This window comes from Mugil cephalus, chromosome 15, assembly GCF_022458985.1.
Source record: "Mugil cephalus isolate CIBA_MC_2020 chromosome 15, CIBA_Mcephalus_1.1, whole genome shotgun sequence".
NCBI classification, from domain to species: domain Eukaryota; kingdom Metazoa; phylum Chordata; class Actinopteri; order Mugiliformes; family Mugilidae; genus Mugil; species Mugil cephalus.
This window is the reverse complement of record NC_061784.1, coordinates 17,509,325-17,536,291: the sequence shown is the minus strand read 5'-3', so window position 1 is coordinate 17,536,291 and position 26,967 is coordinate 17,509,325. Positions and strand designations below refer to the sequence as shown.

The 26,967-nt window shown below is 40.3% G+C and overlaps 1 protein-coding gene across 1 annotated transcript in view; it reads right to left on the bottom strand.

Annotated features, from left to right (window-relative positions):
• Positions 1-405: 405 nt before the first annotated feature.
• The window catches only part of LOC125021199 (F-BAR and double SH3 domains protein 2-like), a 33,604-nt gene continuing 7,042 nt past the window's right edge, over positions 406-26,967 (bottom strand). Inside the window, exons 4-20 of the mRNA XM_047607157.1 lie at positions 22,544-22,620; positions 20,469-20,613; positions 18,450-18,583; positions 17,144-17,198; positions 16,928-17,056; positions 16,725-16,847; positions 14,394-14,489; positions 9,454-9,570; positions 7,928-8,029; positions 5,648-5,800; positions 5,414-5,548; positions 4,614-4,697; positions 4,346-4,529; positions 4,049-4,260; positions 3,126-3,336; positions 2,962-3,023; positions 406-2,868 (exon numbers count right to left, since the gene is read on the bottom strand). Coding sequence (XP_047463113.1) covers positions 2,785-2,868; positions 2,962-3,023; positions 3,126-3,336; positions 4,049-4,260; positions 4,346-4,529; positions 4,614-4,697; positions 5,414-5,548; positions 5,648-5,800; positions 7,928-8,029; positions 9,454-9,570; positions 14,394-14,489; positions 16,725-16,847; positions 16,928-17,056; positions 17,144-17,198; positions 18,450-18,583; positions 20,469-20,613; positions 22,544-22,620 — 2,103 coding nt within the window. The 3' untranslated portion in view covers positions 406-2,784. The remainder of the gene's footprint in view (positions 2,869-2,961; positions 3,024-3,125; positions 3,337-4,048; positions 4,261-4,345; positions 4,530-4,613; positions 4,698-5,413; positions 5,549-5,647; positions 5,801-7,927; positions 8,030-9,453; positions 9,571-14,393; positions 14,490-16,724; positions 16,848-16,927; positions 17,057-17,143; positions 17,199-18,449; positions 18,584-20,468; positions 20,614-22,543; positions 22,621-26,967) is intronic.

Below are 26,967 nucleotides of genomic sequence, written 5' to 3'. Positions count from 1 at the left end.
TTAACAGAATTTACTCATCTTAATTTTTTGTACAATGTTTCAAAAAAGATATAGAGGGAAACTGCTCTTTCTGTGAAGATGTTTTCCCATTTTAATTATGGGAAGACACCAAATTATGGGAAGACATCTGCAACTTGATTTCTGCTTGTATTAAACTACCCCCCCCCCCCAACATATCTATATATCTATCTATATCTGCTGCTTTAATATATTGTAAATTCATGTATATTCAACACATCTCAAGTTTACAGTTTGTTTTATTTTATTGAGTTTTATTTTTCTCAGTCACACGTCTATACATATACATACAGTACATATATTTATCTCGTGTGCTGTATTACTGTATCTACTGTAGTACATTTTTAACTGGCTGCAGGAAACGTGAAAGGACTTGAGAGACAAGAGTTTCATTTAAGCTATCTTTATTTCACATTTATTTGTACACAATAAATACAGGTAAACTTCCACTGGTGTGTAAATGCGACGCTGTAAAACGCGAGAAATCTGCGACTGAATATCAGATTCGGACTCGACGTGGAATCAGGACCAGTAGCAACTCAACAACAAACTTCTCTAATGGGAGAGAGACTTCAGTCTGAAGACTATCCTTTTTTTTCCTTTTCTTTTATTCATTTTCAATACAACAGGGTAAATGCAAACTTCAAAAATAAGTTTGATGTCATTCAGATCTCAAGGAGATCAATGAGAACACAGCGACATGGCTGACAGATATCTCTTTTCCTCTGATCAAATTCAACTATGGTATAATAGTTTTTTTTTATGCTAATCCTAAAAAGAACAAAAAGAAAACAGCTGTGCTATTATTTGTACAGATATCCATCTCCAAGCTCTCTGTAAACTATCCATGTTCAAAAAACAATACGATCAAAAATCTCAATCGAAGACACTACAATGGCTATTTTTTTTTAAGGCTAAATAAAAGTATTCATACCAATACAGCTGGCAAACAAACGTCAAACAAGAAAATATTGTTTACAAACAACGTAGCATCCACAATACTGAAAAGGAATAAGAAGACATCAAAAAGTGCTTCACTATGACAGGATAGATTTTAAACTGGGCAGCTAGCAGCTCAGGATGGATTCCTCCTTAAAAATAAAGGCGTGTTTAAACTGCACATGACCTCCGTGTAAACTGTCGCCAACTGCAACCAACCAGCAACCGTTACCGGCATCATTAGTGTCATAATAACATTTCTACATCTTTATCACGAAAAACAACAAGTTAGACTATGTGTGTACGCACTATGCTTCTCCCTTAAACTTTTTTTTTTCTTAGCATTTGGTGCAAAGAAAAACAAAACAACAAGAAGGAATTTTTAAAAAATAAAATAAAAGATAAGGGATTCATTACTTTTGATCGTTTCTACTGATAAAAAATAATCACAACTAGAATTGCCACTTTTCCCTTGTTTGTGTAACCGTGTGCGGTTACGTGTGTGTGTGTGTGTGTGTGTGTGTGTGTCGGTGGAGAGGACCAGCCTCGCCCCGTGCTGGCATTTATTTATTTACTTATTTATTTATTTGACCGAGCGTGGAGACAGCCAGACTTTAAGTTTTTTGTTTTTTTTCCGGTGAGCACGTTGGATCAATCCTGCCATGTGCGGCTCTGTTGCATAGAAGTAATCTGACAGCTCGTTGTCATAGTGACAGAGGACGAGGTGGACAATGAGGATGCGTGTAGTATTAATAGTATTATTCTTTCATGAGTAAACATGTGAGGAAAAGGAGGGGATATATCCTGTTGTTGAGGTCAGTCGCTTAATAGTTCATCATTAAACCAGCAATAACTCTAAATGTTTTAAATCCTTTGACCGATTTCTGACTTTGGGACGCGTCTAATCGAACATACGTTAAAGGTCCAGTGTGTGGGATATAATGACACCTAGTGGTGAAGTTGCAGATTGCATCCAGCTCCCGCCCTCAGCCCTTCCCAAGTATATACGATGACATATGACAGCTGATGAATCAAGTGTAATAACGTGGAGTTGTAGAGTTAATATTTGTCTGTAGAAACATGGCACCCTCCATCCATGGAGGGCGCCATGTTTGTAATAGCTTCCAAGCTTCCTCTGCCAATATGAGCCAACAAAAGTCCAACATTTCATAATACTTTAAATAGAGCCCTTTAAATCCTTCACACTGGTCCTTTAACAGCTTGTACTTGATTATTAAACAATCCCTTTAATTTCTTTTTTATTGAAAGAGACAGCTGTTAAACTATGAGGCAATTAGCTTAGCTTAATAAGCTAGCACAACTTTATAACTCTTTACTCTGTTGTAGTTATTTATTTTATTTTGTCAGGCTAGCCAATTATCCCTGTTTTCAGTCTTTACGCTAAGAGCGGCAGTTAGTGGCATCGACCTCTCTGCAGGAAAATGAAGGAGCTGAATTCAACACTCATCAAACAAGTGTTTGCAAATGAAGTAATTATTGTTAGCGGTTAATGTGTGGCTATCTTTTCTGGGATCTCACATATTTCTGGGACTGAAAATAAGTCATGTCCAGATGGGACAGCATGGACTAGTCCTTGTTTATCGGTCCAACTTGAACAGGAGACAAACGATAGGTGTGTGAAATCAGAAAACGGGACAGAAAGAAAGGCACAATGTTCCTCCACAGATTTCTGACCCTACGAGGTCTGAGTGTCGGCCTCTCCTGCCTCGAGGCAACTTCTTCTTTCTTTTCTTTTTTTTCAATGTTTCCTCAGGTTTCCTTTGGGGGTTCGTTCAGTCCCAGTTGGTTCAAACCAGGGTGTCGCCTTCACACCAGCGTGATCTCCACCTCCTCCCGTCGCTTCACCTGCCCACGAGGATGTTGCTTCGGTGGCGGAGGAGCAGCACGGACCTGCAACCATCCATCAGTCAATCGCTCAAATAAAATGAAGCTTTCAGACTTTCGCCCAAGAAATATGTTTCATTTTTGTCTTTTGTTACTCACAGGTCGGATGGTAGAGCCGCTTTCTGGATACTTGGGAGGTTGAGGGGAGCCTTGTGCCGGACCTGAACGATTAAAATTAAAATCACCAACGGCTATTGTACAGTTGTGACTATTGTTGTGTAACTGAAACCACTTCGGTGACAGACAAAACCAGAGGATCTTACTGTGAAAGGGGCTTTTGTGTGGAGCTGGTGGCGGCCTGTGATGTCCATTGTGATAGGAGGGTGGTCGGCCAATGGGAGAAGCTGTGGCGCTGCAGGGACTTGACACCGGAGAGGACATGGTGGGCGTCTGGAGGGGACTGCTGTGGAGAGGCAGCGGCTGGAAGGGACTACGAGGGGAGCGGTCGCACTGAGACAAAGTGGAGGGGGAGGCCTTGAACCCAACGAGCAAAAAAAAAAGGGTTTATTTAATGGCAGTGTAACTTTACCATCTCACATTTACAATAAAACCCTGAAGAAGGACAACCACAATAATAAATAATGATCTATTTTAATTCTGTTAATGTGGATGATGCCCAATTGTTTTTTTGTTGCAAATGTCTCTTCAGACGTGGGCTAAGCCAGACTGAGTGAATCTTTATCTGGTATTCTTTTAATTATGTGGCCATATTTTTAAAAATAGTCAAACAAACATGGGTAGATCTACCCTTTAAGGCACAGGTGTCAAACATATGGCCCGCCGGGCCAAAAGCGGCCCGCCAGAGGGTCTGATCTGGCCCGCGGGATAAATTTGCGAAGTGCAAAAATTACACTGAAGACATTAACTGCAAAATTTCCAACAAAATGTATTACTTCTTTTCACACAATTTTAGTAAGAGCCGTGGACATAACACAACATTGAGACATACAGAAATTGCACTTCTTTTTCTTAAGAAACATCTAGTTGTTCAAAGATTTTGTAATAGTGCAGGGCATTAAATATAAACACTTTCATAATGTACTTCTTTGTGCTAAAACAAAGGGAGACATTTGAAGTTGTCATTATTTGAAGGTCTGGCCCCCTTGAGATCATGTAGTTCTGTACGTGGCCCCTGAAGTAACATGAGTTTGACACCCCTGCTTTAAGGTGACGGCCATCAACGTACCTGTGCACTGCCGTCTCCATTCTCCCCGGCGCTGGTGAGATCCTCCACCAGAACCGCGGGGAAGACACCGACGACGCCGTTGAACTCGCCCTCCCAGAAGCCGTCATCCTCGTGGGTCTCTCTGCTTAAGATGCGGATGATGGCGCCTTCTGGAAACGACAGCTCGTCCTCGGTTTGTCCAGCGTAGTCGTATAAGGCCTTCGCAAACGACACTGCAACGGAGCAAAGAATAGAACAGTGAGGGACAAATACAAATACATGCAAATATTGGCTTCGTTTAGTGGAGAGATCTCCTACCGCTGGAGTCGCCATTCATGGAGACGGCTGGGAGCTCGGTTTCGGGCTCAGTGGAGTTACTGGAGGAATGTGACCGGGCGTCCAGCGCGGCCAGAGACTGCAGCATACTCAGGAGGCTATTGGATGAAGGCAGCTGCAAGTATTTCTCTGGGACGTAGCCCACCTGTCCGCTACGGTTTCTGGCCTGAAAACACAGATTAGAAACGTGACGACTGTGACGACTGTTCAAACGTTCTTCAAGATAAAACACTGTGGATACGTAGCGTACCTTGACCCAGTCCTCCATGTCTCCGTCATCAATGACCTCTAAGATTTCCTGCTCCTCAATGGTCAGTTCGTCCGGCTGAGACGCCTGCAAACGAGGGACCAGATTAATATTCGTTTACATTTACAGTTTAATCAAGTTAGGCTCAAAATTCAACTTTCTGAATGCAGTTTTAATCCCAGTTTACATGCAACAGAGAGAATCAAATAACCTCCTCCTCCACACTAGGTGGCGATACGTGTCTTTTCAGTGGGTTAAAACAGCCCCCTTTCTTCATATAATAAACAACTGGAGTGTTCATGTGTCAGACTGGCATTTCAAACAACAACCAGATGTATAATAGTTCAGCTTTTTAAAGTGTGTGCTACTTGTTGTGCACATAAGATGGCGCTATCCCCCTGCTACAAACTTGGTTTACCTTCTTCTTCTGCTGCGACCGGCTTTCTTGGATGTTTTTGTGCCGGGGTCGTACACCAGCGCAGTGGTTGTGGAGTATGTGCACATGTAACAATTAAGCTACTTTGACCAATTAATTTCCCTTGTGGATCATTAAAGTCTTAGTCGTCTAGTTTAACTCTTATTAAGGTGTATACATGCCAGTGGAAATCAATTTCGAATTGCATTATCTGGGTGTCTTAGTGGGATAAAGAGAACTCTGATATTAGTCGGAGTAACGCGTTTACATGTGTTTAAGTTGTCCAGTTAAAGTCGGATTAAGGCAATATTTTTTTTTGTTTTTTTTTTTACGTGCAAACGTACCGATTGTTTGCACAAATCTATGTTGGTGACCATTCTGCCGTTACCTTGTAGGAGTAGAGCACTTTGCAGGTGAGCGGATAGTTCTTCAAGGTGCTGGAGGGGCTGGAGCTGCTGTCGTCCAACACCTCCCCGCTGTCCTCCATCTCCTCTTCATCCTCTCGATCCAAGTCTGCCGTTCCCTGCACAGACAAAACAGATGTTATTGAAATAAAACCCTTTTTAAGTCCGATCTGGACTTAACCAAGGTTAAAACAAACGTCCTGGTTAATACTGCTTACAGAGAGCGAAGGATCGTGGGTATTGAGGTTGTTCCAGCGCTCGTTCTCCAGCTCCTCCATCACCTGGTTCATCGCGCTCTTCAGCCACGTCTCAACAGCGACTCCCGCCTGCCTCAGTAAGTCCAGGCGAGCCTCTGCTTTCACTTTCACCGTCTGCCAGAACGGGAAAATAAATATCGATTTGTGATACAAGAAATCATGAATGTGGACACCTCAGATGCCAAACCGTTCAGAGGCTTTGATGGAGAAAGGCCATTTCAAGGTGTTTATAGAAAATCCGATATTTAACAGTAGGGCTGAACGATACTGGGAATTTTGGTATTGATCTGATACCAAGTGAATACAGGGCTAGTATTGCCGATACCAATATCGATACTTTTTCTTGAACTCATTGAATAACTTTGGAATTTTCCCTTTAGTTTGTTGATTATGATAAAATACATGACAAATATTTAGGCAAATAAACCTGTTTCTCTTAAATAATTACAGAACAATTTAACAGTATAAAAATTCAATAATTGCCCTTTCATAACACAACTGTTTTAGAAATAAAAGTCATGAGTGCAAAATTTAAAAAAGGGACAATCTGACAAAAATATAAATATAACAAAGTAAACAACACAACAACAATGGAAAATAGTCAGTAACAAAGTCAGGTGAGTAAAATGAGTAAACAAAAGCAGCAATGTAATAATAAATATAAAAATTGCTCAGAGAGGGAAATGTTGACTCATTCATTTTCCACCATAGATGTGAGTCTGCATCCCGTGTTATTGTATTGTATTGTATTGTATTGAGTGTCAGTTCCAGCTGCGCGATGCTGCTGTGAAGCTAGGATTTGAGTATCAAACTCTGTCCATCTCCACCTTTTACTACAGGTGGAGATAGAGAAGCACAGACTTGGAGAGAAGCTGCACTTGCATGAACTCTGTGATGAGTAATTTACTGGACGTATTGAAGGCATTGGTATCGACACTATCGATATTTAGATCGATACGCCCAGCCCCGTTTGACGGGGAGTCAGTGGAGACAGGTGAGGGTGGTGGTGAGACAGGATTTGGGGCCACAACCATGAGCTTTTTTATTTTTATTTCTTTATTTATTTACTGTTAAGTTGGAGAAGGTTGGTTGTCATCCAGGTTTTTATGGCATGAAGGGAGTTGACCAGAGACAGCCTTCATCATTAGTGCTACATAAACCCACATGGGAAAGAATAATTTGTGTTCACTAGTAAATAACTTACACATGAAAATGGGGCTCATGTTGGAGGAGTTTTCCTGTAGAAGCCCAGCATTCATTTAAATTATGTTTTGCTACAATAACTGGGGCGTGTTTGTATTTTGCCTCCTAAAAATGCTTGTTAGTTATATCTGAAACTATCTGAGACCTGTTGAACCAGCAGAACTTTAGCAGCAGGATTTATTTTTACATGTTTATGAACCTAAACGTTCAGTTTCCCTCATATAAGTGAAACATGGAACACAACAGTATGAAAACCTGGATTTGTGTGTCTGCTCATTTTCCACATTGTCTGTAACCACTAATAATGGTTTATTTTTTTTGTCTCTCTTCATATATACAGGAAAACGATAAGGAGAAACGATTCAGCGGTTGTTAATTTATTTCCTCTTCACATCACAGGATGTTTCAGACGCCCCCCGTGGGACTGGCTCAGGAATATTTGCTATAAACAGACTGAAAATACTTCTGGAAAGAAACAACCCGGGAAGAGCACAACTTATTCTCAAATATGAGATGACTCCAACCTTTGCTGAAAGGTTGTTTTATTTTAAACAAAAGGTCAAATGTCCCTTTAATGCAAAGGTTAATCTCCAAATAGAGTCACTTGCCAGCTCATTACGCACCCTGATGAAATACAGACCAGAGTTAAATCTTCATGAAGGTTTATGCTGTTCAGCAATTGTTTAGAATAACAGAGAGACATTGTTTTCATTTTGGAGACTGTGGTTTTCAGTTGAACTGTAATGTGTTGTGCTGAGACGTTTCTATTATTCTGGCAACCACATTAACAGCACCACAAACCAAAAAGATCCAGCAGCTAAATTACTAACTTTCTGGTTCTATGTGAACATAAAATGAACTTTATAACTTTCATGAGGTTAAGATTCAGAGCAGGACCGTTTTATTTATCGGAGTGGACACTTTACTGTAGGTGTCACTTCTTCTTTCTAACCAGCAGGTGGAGCCCTGAAGCCACCTCGAGTCAGAGTGCGCTGATGGATAAAACAGAGAGCTCCACTCCTGAAACACAAACTTCACCTCTGCCCTCCGAAGACTCTGCCTGGCGACCTCCATCTTGGTCTCCATCTCGCTGCTGATCTGCTCCGACGGCTCCTGCGTACTCCCGTACTCCTCCATGGCCTGACGCCAAATCACAAACGAGAGACAATTTTTTTTACAACTGCAAAAAATTTAAACTATTGTCATAAAAAAAGTGTTTGAAGTGACATAAGGAATGAATGAAATCATAAACCAGCAACATCTGATTGAGGTTCACTAGGGAGTGACTCATTTCCTGGTGTAGTGGAGACGGCTCGATCCCGGTCTGCTGGGAACCAGCTCTGACGGAGTTGGCAGCCACTTATCTCACCTGGACTTTCACAAGAGCCCCATCCTGTGTTGTGTTACTTCATCGCTCTTTCCTTTCATGCTAGACAGTAAGACGTGGATGATTTTATGACCACCGGGTTTATTATTACCAAGAGTGACTGGGCTTGTTGCCTTACAGTAAAGGTCTCATTCCAGGGTACTGGGACGCATTTCACACACGTTTACAATGAACCTTCATCTTACATCACAATTCAATTCATCCACCGGCTTTGTGAGTGTGTTTGTTGTGGTGCGTGGGCTTCAATGCATGAATCAACCACGACTGTGATAAATAAAATGCATAAAAGTATCTTGTTTAATCACCTACTTCTCTTTTTTAACACAGTTCATGGAAATAATAATAAAAAAAATGCTCTTAAAATTAAAATAGTGACATTTCCTAACACCAGCTGTTAAACAGTAACACAACGTTGTTTCCTCCATCACAGTTCTGTTTGCCAAAAAGGGTTTGATTGAGCCTGATGCAACAAACAAATTATATTTGTTCAATCAATTATAACAAGATTTATGGTCTAACAAGTTCCCTGAGGAATCAAATGGCAACGTGGCAGGTTATTATGTGTTATTATGCGTTCTTAACTTCACCATAGACGGAAGAATATTGACATAAATGCCTCAACTTCCCTGTAGAGAAGTTTATCGTTAAGGTTTTATCTGGTACCAGAGCCCAAACCGGTGCTTTAAGCATAGAAAACATACAAACTTTGTCTAAAAATGTTTTTTTTTAAAGGGATTTTGTGACGTGTAAGTTGAACAGAATATTAATTTAAAGAATATAAACACAACTAAGAAATAAATTAACCAATATAGAATAAAATTCACAACAAACGTTCATAATTATCATAGTACAAACAGCGGCGTGGGGTCTGACAGGCTAAAAAATGATATGCGTCGTCAGATGTTTAATTTAATTCGAGGTGCTACCTCCCTCGGACATTTGTTGCCTTACTCCATATTTCCATGCAGGTGAAAAACGGACGTCACCTAACAGCTATAGAGCTACGGAGACACTAATTAAAAATTCAGAAGCACCGAAATCTGCATTGCTTTTCAGTGTGGTTACTACCAGACCATTGCTGCCATTATGGTGCAGAATATCGGCACCGATCCCTATTTCCCTGTTACAGACGCATGCAGACGACAGTATGTCTCCATCAGTCGGAGCTGATTCTCACCCTCTGTGTGTGGATGATGCTCTTGTATTCTCGGGCCACGCGACTCGCCCATTTCCTCGCCTCCTTATCCAGACTGTGCTCCTCCGCCGTCCCGCTCTCCTTCTGCAGCTCCATCACCTACGAAAGACGAGATATGATCGTGTTAGATCATGAGAAATCCTTAGAAATCACAAAATACAAACAAACAAAGAGCGTCTAACAGTGATGTTTCCTGGACAGAAGTTACACCTCTTACTGTAGATTACCTCACATACAAACAGCCCATCCTCTATGAGGGTCTTTCCTAATGCAGCTTTAATTAAAAGCCCGGTGCAAGAGGCCCTTGTGGTTTACTCAATGCGAGAGTAGGATGTTTATCATGTCTGTTACTTTCTCCTCACACATTATGCGGGCCAGGCTGAAGAGGGTGCATTGTGGGAAAGACATGAATGAACGGTTTGTTTAAAAAAAAAAAAAAAAAAGTACGCTACATTTATGAACAGCACAGCTTCATAATGTTAGAAGCCTCAGGTGGCTGAAAGTTACATAAGAGGGAGTCGAACAAACACTGAAAAGTAAATCTTCGCTGGGCCTCTGGAGGCATGTTGGTGGTGGGGCAAATAAAACCCACAAAAACATCTTTTGGACGTCTCCACCTACTCCTATGGGCAATGCGGCTCTGGTACAGTTGTAGTTTTTATTGACAACGACACAGTAAATCTACAAAAAATGACGCAACATGAAGGACTCTGGCAGGGACACAGTGATAAAGATCTGGAGCTGTTGTCATTTCATTGCCTTTGATGTTGCGATAAGGACTGACCTCAACAAGACGGCAACAATCGCGTCCAAAAAATAATATTATCAAGGACAGCAGAAGACAAGTTAGTCTCATTAAAATCAATTGAAGAAATCAAAAGATAAATAAATAAATAAATAGCCAGGAATGAGGCTGATGCAAGAGACTGAACTGAAAAGTGCCATTAACCAAAACAACGAGCTGCAAGTCACTACAACGCTATAGATTTGTCTTAACATTAGCCACTGGTGTTGTGTTCACTGCCAAGTAATTTCTTGGGAAAAACTACAACATTAATAATCATTGGCTGCAAAAAAAAATTACCCCAAGTTTGTGTGAATCCAAATTACAGACACATCAAAGAGATTTCACTGTGATTCCACCCAAAGTACGACTGCGTCTAAGCTAAACTTTGCTCTTGAACACACCACAAAAAGACTAGAGTCAACAACCAGCTGCCACCAGAAGATGCTGCTACTATTAGCTGGTAGGCTAGGAAGCTACAAAACGTCCCAGAAGGTTCTTCAACCTGAATATTTCTTTCATAGTCACGTCCTTGAAATTGGTACCTTGAAATGATGACGATGGTGACATCATTAACTACTTCAGGCAGAACAAATAACTCAACGGTTGAATAGGTTCTTATTTGTATTCCTGGAGATTTTGAGACGTGATAGTCCTCAGATTTAACTCAAGATTTAAACCATTAAAAAATGTTTAAGTGGTTTCTACATGACATCAGCAGTGTGTCTGTGCGGAGGGAAAAGACTCGGGGTGGGGAGGGTCAGCGCACTCTGATGAGGCCCACTCACAATGCCTCCTTTTCACCGATGGGCCGTTCACAGGCCCCGGCCCACCTCCTGCCCCTCCCTCCCAGTCCAGCTCTATTCCTTTTACCGGATCCCTCAGTCTGCTGCAAGTGGTGTGGGAGGGGAGGGAGGGGGGGGAGGGGGGGGGGTGGGGGGGGGGGGAGAGGTGGAGGCTCTCGACCACTAATGTTTTCTTTAGGAACAGGCTGCTGCTTGTTTGACTTCCAATGAAAACCACGCCAGCGTTTGCAGCTCGAACAAATTGTCCAGTGTTGTCCAGCGCGGGGCAGGAAAAGAACCGGCAGACTTAGCGCGGCTCGGACCCCGCGACATTTCATCCTCAAACAGGAGCCGTCACAAGTCGCCGGCAGATTAGCACACCGGGGTCTCACCTCAAAGGCTGATAGTAAAATATTTCTGGACTGAACTTAGCATTAATGTTTGCTTTATGGAGGGCGAAAACAGCCAATAAAAGACCACTGTGGGCGGAAAACTGTCTGAAATAGATTCGAGACACCACAGGGACACACTGAGGGCTTCATGAACAGGTGTGTAAAGGTGCAGCACAGAGGAGATTGAACATGATTCTCATGTATTTTTTCATGTATTTTTAGTTCAAACTTCAGGCAAAGCAGCGAGGAGAAGAGATTTTAACACAGCAGGAGGTCGAACCCCAAATACAAGTGTAACTCTGTCTCTCAAGTTATTACAGCGGCATCGGTTCATCAGCTGTGATGCAATAATCATGAGGCGAACGGCAGAAATGTTTGTGTCAAAGTGCAACCTAGCGCATCTAATCTTGAGCCGAGCTAATCTTGTCCCCGTTTCCATTACGGCTAAAAATGCACAAAATCTAAATATAGCAATAAAAATCTGGTAATGGAAACAGCTGCATTTTAAAAAGAAACCTGTCAATTATCGGGAAAAGACTTTCACACTTTCTCATGAGGTGTTTTTTTGATCGTATCGGTATGAACGTTTATCGTAGAAGCGCCATGGAAACACTTTTTTCTTATTTCCCCGTCGCTGGAGATGACGCTGGTGACGAGGCTGGAGATACAGCTCATTCGCAAAACTCCTTTCAATGGAAGCACGTACAAATTTCAGAAATATTGCTTCTATTTTGAAAAACGCATCTACTGATGAAACGAAGCTCCATCTGGACTGTGGTGTTTGGGCCATGTGAGGACATTTAAAGAGATTTTAAAAAAGTATTTCCTTCAGAATTTCACACTTGCATACTTGTGATTGATGAATATTACTTTATTTTAATTTTTTCAGGCAGGAACAGACTTTAAATTATTACTTAAACTAGTTTCTTGCGGCTCTGCCTCATGAAGACAGTTCAGACCTAATCTCAAAAAGGTCGAGTGTCTGTAGTTATAAAAAAATAAATAAGCTGCATTCCTTTGCTGAGAAGAGATAATCGTTATGTCATTTCAGCTTTGTTACATCATACAGTTCACGAGGTAAAGTCAAGAGTCCACCGGAGCCAAAGATAAGGATTAATCGTTAAGAAAATGAAAGTATTTTTTTTATGTGAGGACGTAGTGTCGAGTCTCTACAAATGATTTACCTGCTTATGATTATTAAATTCAAATGAAAAAGGTCTGCGGTTAGAGACCAACAGATGGTCCAAATAAAGCCATAACTACTCGCTACACATTTAGATGTACAAGAAGCTACACTGACAAAAAAACCCCCAACAAGTCCAGTTGTCCTTGTCTCAGTTTTTTGGATGCACCAACATACACAGACATATACAACATATGATTTTTTTAATATGTGATACTAGTTCACCTGAACTATTCTGAATTCTGTTAAAACCACGACGCCCACGTGGCCCCACAGCTCAACAGGGAGGTTTCATTTTGATTTTTTAGTTATAACCTGTGTGGACAGGAGTTGCATCAGTCTTTGGTACATTGCAGATTATGTAACTGACTATAAAACATCAGCCAACGTGAGCAGACTAGCTCCTGATGATCACTGGTGATGCACCGATGTTTAAAGAGAATTCACAGAGCGAAAAGCGAATTTAGTTCCTCAGTTAATTCATTTTAAATGTGCCCCAAGGTTTACACCTCCACCTCCACCTCCACCTCTTCATCGCTAATCAGAGTCGAATGGGTGGTTTAGACTCTATGTTAAGATGACACAGAAGCCACAGTAGCTGGGTTTACATGGAGCCACTCGGTTTAGAAGCTCAAACCGAATGAAAATGCTCCATATAATCACCTCAATGGGAATAAACAGGCCTGGACCGAATGAAACTTCATTCAGTTTATCAGGTGTAGAATATTCCTTTTCCCAAATCGATCGAAAGTCATTTAAACGGGGAATCAGAATGAAGTCAGGCTTCGTTCTGTGCATAATCTGTCTTCACATACATGTGCAGTTTCCTCAACTCTGAAAGAACTAGACATTGTCATAGGCTTAGACGGCAGAAAAAATAGAAATACTGAACTGTTTAAAAAGGTCCCGCACAATAACAAAAGTGGATATGACCCCACAAACTTTCCGAATCAAGCTTCAGCTTTAATAATAAAAGTGCAAAAACAAAAGCAACTCCTATTCTGATTAGACGAGACACCAGTCATGGGATGTTTTCATCGATCTGCGCATGTCACATGTCTGTAAAACGTCCGTTCAGATTAAAACCAGATTAAAACTATGTAAACATCAGTTGGGAATAGATCACCTCACATGTAAACCGCGCTGACCTAAAACCTTCAATCAGAATGAGAAAAAAGCCTCCATGTAAATTCAGCTTGTGACACCTCAACCCCCAACGCCAACACTAGCACCATAACTGAGGAGCTGTGGTTGGTCCTGTTGGTTGTGGCGTGTTTTCTGCTTTAGTGTCTCCGGCTGCTTCTCCATTATCAAATTGATTGTTCTGGATTAATACAGATGGGACTCAGTGAGGAAAGGTTAACTGAGGAGGTTTGGAGATAGAAACATCTGTATGTTAATTTTGGCGCAATTTCGTTGAAAGTTTCAGCCACCAAGTGAAGCAGGAAGCAGAAACAAAAACTAACCTCACTGACTAAAGAGCACAAAAGTATAAATGACTCACACTGGCGTTGGCTACATGTGTAGTATTCTAATAGAGCCTTAACCACCAAAATACTGCTCACGTTTCCAAATAAACACTCAGCACTTGATCTTCCCTTCTTGAAATCTTCCTTTGTGGTTTGTTAATATTAAAACTGATTAAAGAGGAACAGACGGCGGGTTCAGGTTAATGTTCAGTTACAATAATCTCATTGATATAAATGTTGGCCGTGAGTAGATTCTGTGTAATTATCAGCCACTCAATCCCTACTAATCAGTCACCGCGTCTGATTTACCGTGTCGGAGTCGACGGGCTGGAACGAGAAGTCTGGCGCTTGTTGAAACATGGAGTTCTTCTGTACAAACATCTGCTGATGAAAGTCCTGCAGAATCTGAGATTTAGGAGAAAACAGAAAATGCATATTTTAGTTTTGGCAGAAACAAACGCGTAACCTCACCCTCATACCTGATACTTAAATAATTACTCCAGAGCAAAGCCTAAAGGCCTGTACTAATAATCCTTTATATAAGAAGTGGCAAATGAGCTAAAAGTAATGTCATGATCTATTAAAATGTGATCATTCAGTTAATAGTTTTGTGTATAAAATTACAAGAAAACAGACAAAAGTCTAAAGTTAACTGGTTTATTATGACTGAAGAAAAACTAAAACGAAAGAAGAAGATTTGTGCCTGAGAAATAAGACACAAAAGCATTGTTTGATTATGAAAATAGTTTCTGTACAATATTCCGTTGATGGATTCACTGAATCACTGCAGCTGTTTGTCATGAGTGTTACAGCTGTCAGCGGGGTATTAATAACACACCCACAGAATGAAGAAAAAAATAAAAAAGGGAGACAGGTCTGATGACACCAATCTTATTAAAAGGAAAACACTTATCTAACCGGATTTGTTTACTGCTCTGAAAGCGTATTAAGAAAACATTATCTATGGAGATCAGAACATCACCTGACACAAAGGCTCTGTTTCTGCGATGACAGAGGAAGCACACGGGCAGGAAAGGTTAGCTCTGAAGAAAACCACAGCACGCCCACAAGCTTCCCTCGCTAATAATGATTTGTTCGTAATTCACGTCTGAGCAGAAACAAAATGCCTCCGCGGGCTCAGAGAGGCAAGATGACCTGAACAAACTAGAGCGAAAGAAGCCAGCGGCAGCTCAGGAGCCTGTAACTGAGGAGCGCCGACGTAACTGAAACCGTCTCAATTAATTAGCGTGTAGAGATAGAGTTCAGTTCTTCTGCTGCAGGATTAGACAAATGGAGTCTGTTCAATGTATATATGAATGGACTCTATCCTCTTCACTTCAGCCAGTTACTGTTACACCGTTGCTCTCATTTAACTATCACGTTAGTGGCATTGTAATGTAATTCAAGAAGAACAAAACACTACTTTCATTTTTCCACTGTACAGATAATCACATATATTCATGGTGGCCATTAGATCTTTGTATGCTTGAGTATGGAACAAAGATTATTCCTTAAAAATGAATGAAAGACAGAGATCACTTATAGAGGGTATGCATGTGATGTCACAGCCAGTGAAGTCTCCATGGTTACAAAAAGTGACAGTTGATCACGGAGATTAGCAGCATTAGTTTGAATTATAGGCTTTAATAGAGTCTGAATTGTAAAATTAATTTAAAAAAAAGAGGGGAAGAGCTGTTGTGTGATTGACTGAACCAACAGCTTTGAAAAGCAGTCGGAGATATATTTTCGCAAATGTCTCCGACTGCCCTTTATGGGGCAAGGAACCATATTCGGTAACTTCCACACACATTTTTAAATTGCGTTCCCGTTCCTCTCAGTGAGGTTTAGAACACCAAGGATTTCAATGAGTGTGAGAGTAAAGGGTTAACACAACGCTGGGGTGATACATACATACATACTGGAAGGAAATAGCTCTTCATACCGGCCGATAGCTGTAGACTGTATACGACATTTTGAAAAGTGAAAATGGAAGAGCTACTATTAGCTAATCGGGTAGGAAACTAGAAAAAGCTACAAACTGTCCAGAATCTGATTATTCACTCTACATGATCCTCGTGTTCACAAAATATTTGTGTATTTGAACATACAGATGAGATGAGAATAAAAAACAAGGATCCCCGTGTTTGTGCAGCGGCATTTTTCGCCGCTGAACCTCCAATCGTGTGAAAAGCTGTTGATTGGTCTGACTTGTGGCAACGATTGGGGACACGCCACCAAAACTAGGACAGACAGTTTGACACCTGCAAACGGCTGAACATCGGCTTGGCGGTAACCACCTTGAGTTCAGTACAAAATTAAAGAAGATCAACAGATAAACACTCTCACTTTTGAATACAATGACTCAAAAGAACAAAAAAACAATTAGGCTCAAAAAATCTCAATGAAAACAGGAAAAATCAACCGTGTGACCTTTCGAATGGTTTTAAATTGTTTGCACATCAGCTTCTCACAAATAATGTGGAACTACGTTTATCACTCCTGGAAATGTTTCTGCTAATAAGAGTTCAGAACACCTTTTACAACTTTGTGTTCCTCTATGTGACTTCCCCAGTTTAAACAGAGTTGTTAAATGGTCTATTTCACAGAACTGACAATGGGTGTGGCAGATAAAAACATTACCTCATTGGAGCTGTTCAAGAGCTGGTTGAAGGTGTTGTGGACAGCCTGGTATGACTCCAGCTCAGTCTGACACAGTGAAACCAGGTAATCTTTTACCTGCTCATAGACTTTGCCATCTAAGACCTGCAGACCCAGACACAGAAAACATTGTTTTAGGTCGATCTCACGCTATACAGGTGCCAGATTCAAACGTAGGTCCTCACCTTGATGCAGTCCACGAGGTCTGTGTTGTAGTAGCGTTGCTGGTGAGCGTTGGCTGCCGCTAGCATGAGAAGGTAGTCGTTTCTGTTGTGGGTGGCTTTGGAGTTGTACTCGCTCCTCTTGGCTTTCAGCTGCAAAGCAAATGTTCGCACGGTTGAGTTAATGCGGTACCAAAAAAAACGTCACTAAACGTACGGCAGGATGCAAATGTCCCACACCTTTACGCTAGCCCTCTGTAGACTCGATCTGGACTGGAACAGACTTAGCTTGGACCTGAACAGAGGAAACGACAAAAGTATTACACAACTGAAAGTGTAAGTGAGAATATTACAGCGTTTAAGTTAATAGAGAGAAGATAGTTTGAAAAAAAGAAAAGAAAGAACATGCATTATTCAATAAATTTTCAATTTTCAACAATACGAGTTAAGAGCTTTTTAAGATCTTGACGCTAATTTCAAAAACAACAGGCGAGTAGTAGGAGACATATTATTCTATTAGTGTTATATAGTCTGATATCTTATCTATGGTAGGATTTCTCCTGAAGTACATTTAATCTGCTTTTTTTGAGTATGGATGTGCAGGACAGATGAAAGATCAATTGGATACCAACAGAAATGTGTCTCCTGAAGTCTAAATAGGTCTGTTTCTAACCACTAAATGTTTGACTTTGCCCAACAAGAGGTAGAATAAGTCTTTCTAATGTGTCCAATCTTTTCCTCACAGCTCGACAGCCTGTTCTGACTTTATGATTGAAGAAAACAAATAAACTTCTGTCCGTGAATATGGTGAAGCAAGCTTTTAAATGAGCAGTGTTTGTTTAGCTGCTCAAAAATCAGCTGCCGTTTTCAGAAATGTCTTTCTCTGCTTTTACGTAGATAAATAAAAGATTTAACTGTACAGACATTCAGAAGATTTATCCCTGTGTGTGCACAACAGGCATGTAAAACCAGAATGAGTCCAACTTTTAATCCTTTCCCAGCAGCGGTACTTTGTAAAGTTGTGCTTCGGCTCTACAAAAAAACTTTCCTGATGTGCAGAAAAATGTCTGCAATGTGGTGAGTCAAAGTGCCAGCTGTTCATGTCGTGCCAGGACAACGTGTAGAAGGATGGTTCCCTCGAGTCGGCCAACAAGCTCGCGTGTTAGTTATAAGGTTGTTTTCATTATGCATTCATTATTTTTCTTCATCGCTCCAAAATATTTTCAGCTTGTTGTTACTTCACTTGAATGTTTGACCTATCCAGTGCAGAACGATGGTCGGAGTTTGAGACTGGAAGTCTGCGCTGCTTGTGTTGCCCTTTTTTTAATTAAACCGTTTTATTTATTGACAATATGAGAGCCCATCTTTCTCTGTGGGACCCAAAAACAGAGAAGAGGGACTCGGAAACAACGTGTGTCGTAACAACCCTGATAATGTAGATGGTAGCGTGTCATGGTCAGTGGTAGAGGCCAGTAGGACTCGCTGTGAAACCTTTGAATACCACGATCAGAACTGAACAAAGACAGGAGAGTAATTTGGATCGTACTTGGCGTCCAGCTCTGCCTTCTCTCGGACAGCCTGCGCCATCGTCTCGGCCTCCTGGTACTTCTTCCTGCTCTTAGTCAGCTCCTTCACCGACTCCTGTAGCTCAGCCTGGACCACTGTGAGCTGCTCAATGCACTGATGATGGTGTGTCGGAAAACAAACAGAAACACAAGAGGGAACTTTACATTTATGCAAATGATTCCTGCCATGCACCACCTGTAATGCATGCAAATACCTCCTACTGTACCTTACCTCCTGTCTACACAGTGACATAATGGAACGTACTACGTACAGGAGTTGTACTAAAATCCAAACAAGAGCAACACTGTAGGCTGCAGGCAGTAGAACGAGGCCAGCAGAAACCAGAGAGCAGTGCTGGTTACGTTTCAGCTTGAAGTCAAGGAGGCCTCAGTCAGTGTGTTTACATACACAGCTTAATCGAGCTGTGTTCGAAATTCGACTTTCTGAATGAAGTCCTTGTCCCAGTTTACATGCAACGGAGAAAATCAAATAATTTGCAGGAACATGTCCTCCTCCTCCTCCACACTAGGTGGCGATATGCATCTTGTCAGTGGGTTAATACGACCCCCTTTCTGGTTGACCTGTTATGTCATATAATTAACGACTGGAGTCAAACAACGACAAGATGTATAACAGTTTAGCTTTTTTTTTCTCATACGTAATGTGTTTGCCACTTCTGGTGCAGATAAGATGGCGCTATCCCTCAGGTGGTTCTTCTACAGCGCAACGGTTGTGGCGCATGCGCACACGAGTTGTCCAGTTAAAGTCATATTAAGGCGTATACATGTCGGAGAAAATCAATTTCCAATCGCATTAACTGAGTGTCTTAATTGGATAAGGAGCACTCTAATCGGAGTAATGTGTTTACATGCACTTAAGTTGTCCGGTTAAAGTCAGATTAAGGCAATGATTAGTTTCTTTTTTTTCACGTGCATGCAAACGTACTGAGTGCAATCAGCAGCACTTAATGATAAGAACTTGGTTTGACTTCTGCCCTCACATGGCAGAGTGTTTATTGCTACTCTGGTTTATCTGAACTGCTGTTTACATCATATTCTCACTCATGACGCTAACTTGAGGGCAATGAACTTTTAATGTGCTCCAATCTAATACTGATCTTTCAATATTCAGTTTTAAATATATTTACTTACTTTTACTTTGTGCCTATTAATTAATGTAATTAATGTAATGCATAGACACATAAACATGTTTATATCAAATGTGTAGTAAAACACAAACAGAAAAGGAAGAAAAACTACAAAAGTAGTGAAAATACTGTGATGAAAAGTACCATTCTGTATTCTTGTTCTTTGGTTTTAACAGTCTATAAATATATCAAATTAGTTGTGACCTTTTCAATAGCCAACACCTTCTTAGCCTTTTCTTTCCGCTGTTGTTTTAAGCTGAAGTCTTAAGATTGTAATCTTTCTTTATTTTTGTAATTTTGTCAGTGTTTTTTTGTGGGTGGGTTGAAAAAATTAAGATCCTGAGAACGAAGCCCGATAACAAGTAGGAAATGACAAGATCACTATTTTCTAAGCCTTCAATTCAGTTCGTACGACAAAAATAGAAGAACACGTAAATGATGCCATGGACTCATATGATCTGATGTGTTAAAATCCACTTTAGTTCCCGTTAGTGTGTATGAAAGAGGAAGACAGCTGACGGTGTGTAATTTCTGTTTTACTTCATCTTCCAGCACCACTGAGGAAAACCCCTATTTAACCTGTCTGACGTGTGTCTGGGATTAAAAGTGTATTTAGTGTTAAATTGTATCGACGAAACTTCTGGAAAATTTATGCAAAATGAATTTTAAACTACAAAAGTCAACGTCATGTTTCACAACACGTTTGTTTTCCAGTGAGAACAATCGCATCTAAACAAAACTTCCCCACTGCCTTTTAAAACCACACAAAACCCTCGGTTGCATCAGTGGAAGATGTGCACACACGTGTTGAGAACAGAAGAGACTGAAACTTGAGACCGGCCGTGAGATTACCTTCCTCAGCTGCTGCTCCTTCTGCAGTCGTGCCATTTTGGCCGGATCGGCAACCTGGATTTTGTAGTTATCGCAGGTGCTGATTCTGGACTGGGTGGTCTGGACCGTTCCCTCCAAATACGCCCTCCATACACAGAACATGTTCCTAAACCCAACACAAACAACCCGTTAACAGAGAGACATTTTCTCACTCTAATAAATTTAACAGAATAGGACTGAGGACTGATACATAAAAGTCGGGGAGTCTGTTTGAGGGATCGTATCTACGTTGCATTGGACTTGTTAAACGGCTGCACACACTTTTGTCCTATTTTGTGTAATCAGAAAAAAACAATAAAAACAAAGCATTTTCTTCTGTGTTCTTGCTGCTTGCAGGTTTTCAACATGTTTTACTGTACAGAGAGTAGTAACATGTGGATCGTGTCTATATATATATATTAGGGACGTCCCAATACCGATCAATTTAATCCAGGGCATTTTAAAAAATCTGTTTTTTTCATGCCTGCTCTAAACCAAAACCAAACCTGAACCTGTCTCCTGTATGAGCCTTTAAGACTCTTTTTGAACCAATCAGAGCTCTTGTGTTGTTGAGTAAATGTTGCATGCAATTTCCTTATAGGATTCAAAAAACACGTTTTTTCAAAACAAAAAAATTCAGACGAGCCCAACAACTTCTTATTTTTTTTTAAAACATGAACACCACTTACAGTGATTCTGGCCTTTGTGACAGAAACTTCAGAGACCAAGCCCACCCATGAGCTCCAAAATATTCATGAACAGCATTCAGTTTACTTTGGGACTTATGTCCTAAATAGGCAAGGTTTTTTTTTGCAAAAAGGCTGGAATGATAAGAGGTTATGGGAAGCAGCCTTGTGTGTAACATGTGTGTTGTTTTTGTATGTGAAAGCTAACTCTGCTAAGACGTAGCTGCACAAAACCGACAGTGGTAACTGTGCACAGAGAAACGTTTCTGTGTGACATGTGAGGTCAACATTTTGTTTTATGTTGTTATTGAATCTGCTCATCTGTGAAGGAGAAAATGAAAGACCTGGTTCACCAAAATCCTTCTTTTCCTGCATAACTGTGGGATTTTTGTCTGGACCAAAAGCAAGTTACCAGCTACTAGTCGTGAAAGGCAACAGTTGGTAACAGCTAGAAAAATAAAAGTCAGTGATTTGTTAGTTTTTCATCGTGGATGTTTCACAGGGTGGTAGGAGTAGAGCAAAACTTCCACTGTAGACGTTTCTGGACTCATACGGCCGTTATTCATAGCTTCATAAGTTGAATCTGCTGTTTTCTGCAGGTTTCAGGGATATTCATTAACACCGCAAAAGTTTAACTTATTTTAGCTGTTTTGGGTCACGAACAGACCCAAGCAAGTTTCTACTTTTGCGTAGAAAAGCATGTTGAAGAATAGACCAAAGGTAACAAACCCCTTCACAGCTTGTAAACAATGTGACGTTTTTTGAGGGGCGGGGTTTAGCTGGAGGCAAAACATGGCAAACACACTAGCTTGTAAACGGCGGTTAGCATATTTCAACAGACTGTTTCAGTCCACCGAAACACACAAAATGTTGCATTAGCTCACGATTAGCATTAACATGTAACAAGAATCCCCCAAATAATGATTAACTTAACATGATTTTAGTCACAATTTAGTCTAACCCATAACGTTATACACCGTGAAACCGATGATCCAATACTTTCTTTTAATCCATTCTTTAAATTAACCAAAGTGGCTGGTATGTGATAAAACGTCAAGTCAGTATTTTTGATTCCTCGGTTTTGCCACCAAAAAATACAGCAAGAGACATTTTCATGGTTTGAAAGTGACAGTGTTTGCCTCCCTCTGTTTTCGCCTCCAGCTAATGTTGTGACGTCACAGTGACGTAGGCCATGAAGGGCTCTATAGGTTAGACTTATTTACACTCTCGCCATGGAGAGACACAGACTGCAATAAATATGTTATGGTTTCAGCAGAAAATCTCAATCTGGAGCGGGGAAGGACAAACTGCGACTTATATAAAGTAAAACATTTAAAACAAAAATAGAAACAAGTTCTTCTGTGACTCTACCTGTGATCTGCCCGTTCTTCTGTCACACTCTCTGGCCATTCCCTCTTCAGATACTGATTGGCCAACTTCTGCAGGGCCTTGAAAAGAGAGAGAGAGAGAAAAAAAGACCTTTCACCTTTGACACCAGGGCATATTTTCTCTCATCGTCACATCAGAAGACCGTGACCCTCCGTGACCTTGTCCTATAAACCACCAGGCAAACGGAGCATGAAGATACCAAACGTTATTCTATCCTCTAAGCACAGAAGGACTAAAGTCACCACATGGAGCACATTCATTAAAAACCCTCTGGTGAGTTTGAAAGAAGATTTCAGTGTGACCCAACACTCGTTCACCTGTCATCCATTAGTCCATCTCATTTTTAGGAATGTAATTTATTTAGCAGATGGTTTAATTTAAGTATATTTTATTTACGCTCGAATGTTTTGGAAAAAATCATTACTTTCTATTGTATTTATGTTTTTGTATTCATTTAATGATCTGCTGCTGCAACGTGGGATGAAAAAAACGGTTATCTTATCTAATCCAAAGCACTTTTAAAACCCTTTCCAGTCGTGACATTTACAGAGAAAGACGTGTGCAAAAGGTACAGCAGTAAAAAGACTTTTAACCTGTGGGAAATAGTTGTGTCCTCATTCATCTAAGCTAGTTTTAAAAGGTGACACAAGTAAAAAACTAAAACTTGGTTTATATAATAACGATTTGCCACCATTAAACTTTAATATACTTTATATCCTGGTTCAGAAATAATAATAAGGAAGATTTATTTTTGATTTATTTGTTCTTTGTGGCAAGTCACTTCTTCTTCTTCTTCTTCTTTAGGCCCCAACAAGTGTCCATGAAGGAAATGAGCCCCTCTCTCTACCTCTTCCTCTGTCCACTGGGGAAAAGACCGGCCTTGTTATCTGGTCCTGAGGCAGGCTAGGCTCGGGCTCTGAACCCGCTGGTCTTGGTGATCTTGGTGCCAAAGCTTCAAAAGCCGCTACAAACCCGACTATTGTGGGCTTCAGACAGAGAGAGAATGACCAACTGAGCCGGCCCAACGGACACGCCTGAATGGCGTGGAGGGGAGGAGGAGGAGGAGGAGGAGGAGGACAGCAGAGGAAGAGCCGCACAGAGGAGGACATTTTACCACGCCGTGTGATGTGAATAGCAATCGGCTAATGGCTAAAGCAGCTTGCAGGTGTAAGAGACCCAGAAAAAAGGCGGGTACAGAGAAGGGATTTGAGAGACCCCCTTTGGTTACACGGGGGGTGAAACCAAAGAGAACGAAGTGTTCCAGAGACACTCTGACCCACTTTGATCCGAGCACTGGGGTAGTGGGTGTCTAATTGATCACATAACTAACAGGCACCAAGAGCCAGACACACACAAAATACCTTTCAAACTAATAAGGCACCCGATGGAGACATTTCCTTTATCCCTGGGGTGTAACCAACAGTTATTTCCACCAACAGTTCGTCTAATAATAATATCTTCTATGAATATGTTGGATATATCCAATAATCAGGACAAAAACAAAACATATACAGTGAGCAATGGCATAAAATGAAGAAAATACTCAAATGATGGCCCAAGGCAATGTTGGACATCTTGTTTAATGTCTCATTTGTTCTTATAACTGCCCAAAATATGATTTATTTATTTATTTATTTTTTAGAAAACAGGGAAACGCTAACAGATGCACATATTTAAGATGCTACATACGTCTTTAAGAGCGACTCCAAATGCAATTATTGAAATATCTGATGCTGGACGTAAGCGATACCTCTGAGACTAAATCTTACTCAAAATCAGAGGCGGCTGTAAAGTCTTTTATCTTTTACCAGTCATTTCTGGTAAAAGATGAAAAAGAAAAAAAAAAGATTGGATGGCTTGTGTAATGTGTAGATTTCATGATCAACTGGGATTCAGATGTACCAGTCTCCTCTGAAAATACTTTACTGATTAAATTGAACACTGGCGGAATGAAATCAGACAGAAAACGTACAGTAGATGTTTAAAAAAAAGTCTCAGACTCAGATGTATGGAATTTATATTTACTCTGATATATGGGAAACTCCGCCGTCATCCTTCACGTTTCTGTTTCATGAGCTAATGCTTCCTTATTTCCACGCTTCGCCCATTGTCCAACTTCCTAAATCCTTCTGCTTCGCGGACCGACGCTGTTATTATCTGCCACATCTCTTGTTCTTTGTTGCATTGTTTTGTTTGCATAGACGCCTCGTCGCCGTTTTAGGCACAGTAACGGGTGTCGGTGTTTATTGCAAGGCTGAGCTTAATGGTCTGTCCACCTCCCTTTTCAGGTTTTTTTTTATTGGTATTATCAAAGCATTACCGTCATTACAAATTAAAAAAAAAACCTCGGATTAATTTGCAGGAACTTCTTCTCAGTTTATCAATTCGCTGTTTGAATGTCACAGCTTTCACATATTCATCTTACCACGTCCCAGATATTTAATAAACTATGAAATGAGCACACATACACCTGTGAAGTTGGAACTAGGTCAACTTTTGACATATGACTTTAAAAATCAATTATTAAACTTCTTGTGCAGGTCTTGGCATTTTCATTGTGAGATTTGTTGTACATCCAATTAAAAAGTATAACTTAACCAAAGTTCACCAGCAGGCTGATCTTTAACCTCCTCTGGATGTAATCAGGATGTAATCCAGGAGAATTTATACTAGAAAAAATAAAACTAAAGGCTCCGATTAAACCGATGGAAATGATTTATAGAAATATTAATTTATAATAACTCCTGTCTAGTTTTCCTTTCAGGTTCTGAGACGTAAACGTAAATCTTTTATGTAAGGTGACATGATAACACGGAACATGTATCAATAATGTACGAACAGAGATATTTGTCAACAGGAGTCACAAACTCGGTTACTTCTTTTAGTTTCCTGACTGAAATCTACATACTTCCCAGAGGTTGGCTGGCTGTAATCAATTTAAGGTATATGTATATACTTAATATTGAGCATTTCTGCTGTATTGACCACCTTACTGACCAAGTTGTACCTGCAAAGCTACTTTTGACACAAATGGAAATCGAATCTTGGGACGTCAAAACAATATTTCAAACTTGCCAGATATCCAACCAATCATTGATCTATACAAACAACGCTAAAAGAAAAGCAACATGTGGAGTTTTCTTGAAGTGGCTCAACTGATGAAACACCTTCACGAAAATACGTCAAGACTGACTAAGGACTGATAAGGGAGAGTTGAGTCCTCTTGTCATCCACCATTACTTCCGCTCACTATCATCTTATGCATCTTACAACTGCTAGATAATAAGTTTACACAACAGGAATAATACCACCATGCAGAAAATACAGTAGTTCCAGTTAAGAAGAGGATATGTGTGTTAAATGTGAAGGCACAGTTTTTCATTGCTTGTGGAAATGTAAAAAATTTGCAACCTTTTTGGGGGGAGATTTCACAAAAGGAGGGCATGTACGTGTCACAGCAAGTGGAAGTCTCCATGGTTACGGCCACTGAGTGGCAAAAAGTTACAGATGAACATGGAAATTAGCAGCATTAGCATTAAATTTAAAAAAAAAAAAAAAATGGCTTAGAGTTGTTGTGTGATTGACTCTATCAACAGAAAAGAAGTCAGAGAAAAATGGAATGGATCCCTGCATTACGAAGAAACAATTGGAATCCAGGCACAGAAACCTGGTGTTGTGGTTCACATTTAGTGTCAGGTAATATTAATTTATCCTTAATTTATCCTTTAATGAAGTGAAAGGTAACCTTCAGTATTGTATGGCTAACGTTACTTCTTAGTAAGGCTCTTAGCATTAGCATCTTTTACGTATTTAACTACATTTATCATGACTGAAATTAACTAAAACTAACTGAATCTAAGGCTAATCCACTTTTACTCTAGTTCAAAGCCGTTGGAGCTGTGCTGTATAAAGTACCAAACGTTCATTATGATATCATTAATATTACCCAGCACTGAGATCAGGTCCATATAAATGTTAGAATAACTGATTTCTGGCCACACGTCAATGTTCTTGGACCATTTGTTTTTTGGTCGTTCATATGGATCATTGTTGAGTCCAATCGTTCCTGATTTGATCTAATAATTAACATTTTTCTTGGTCTCGCTGTATTTACTACCACATTTCACCATGTTTTTGCCACTCAGGGGGGACGTGGCCCCGGGGTGGAAGTGATGCCAATGCGTGCTCTCTATAATACAAAAAGTTATTGGTTGTAAAGCTTCCCTTTGATCCTATACTTTTTATTTTTAGGGTTATGTCCAACCACCCAAATCATACCAAGAAATAAAGTGATATGTGTTGTGTTGTGTATGGAGAAGATAACTTTTATTATGAAAGAGAATAATAAATACTGTAGTATGTAGTAATGTGTCCATTATGTCATGCGTTTAATCATGAGCTTCCTC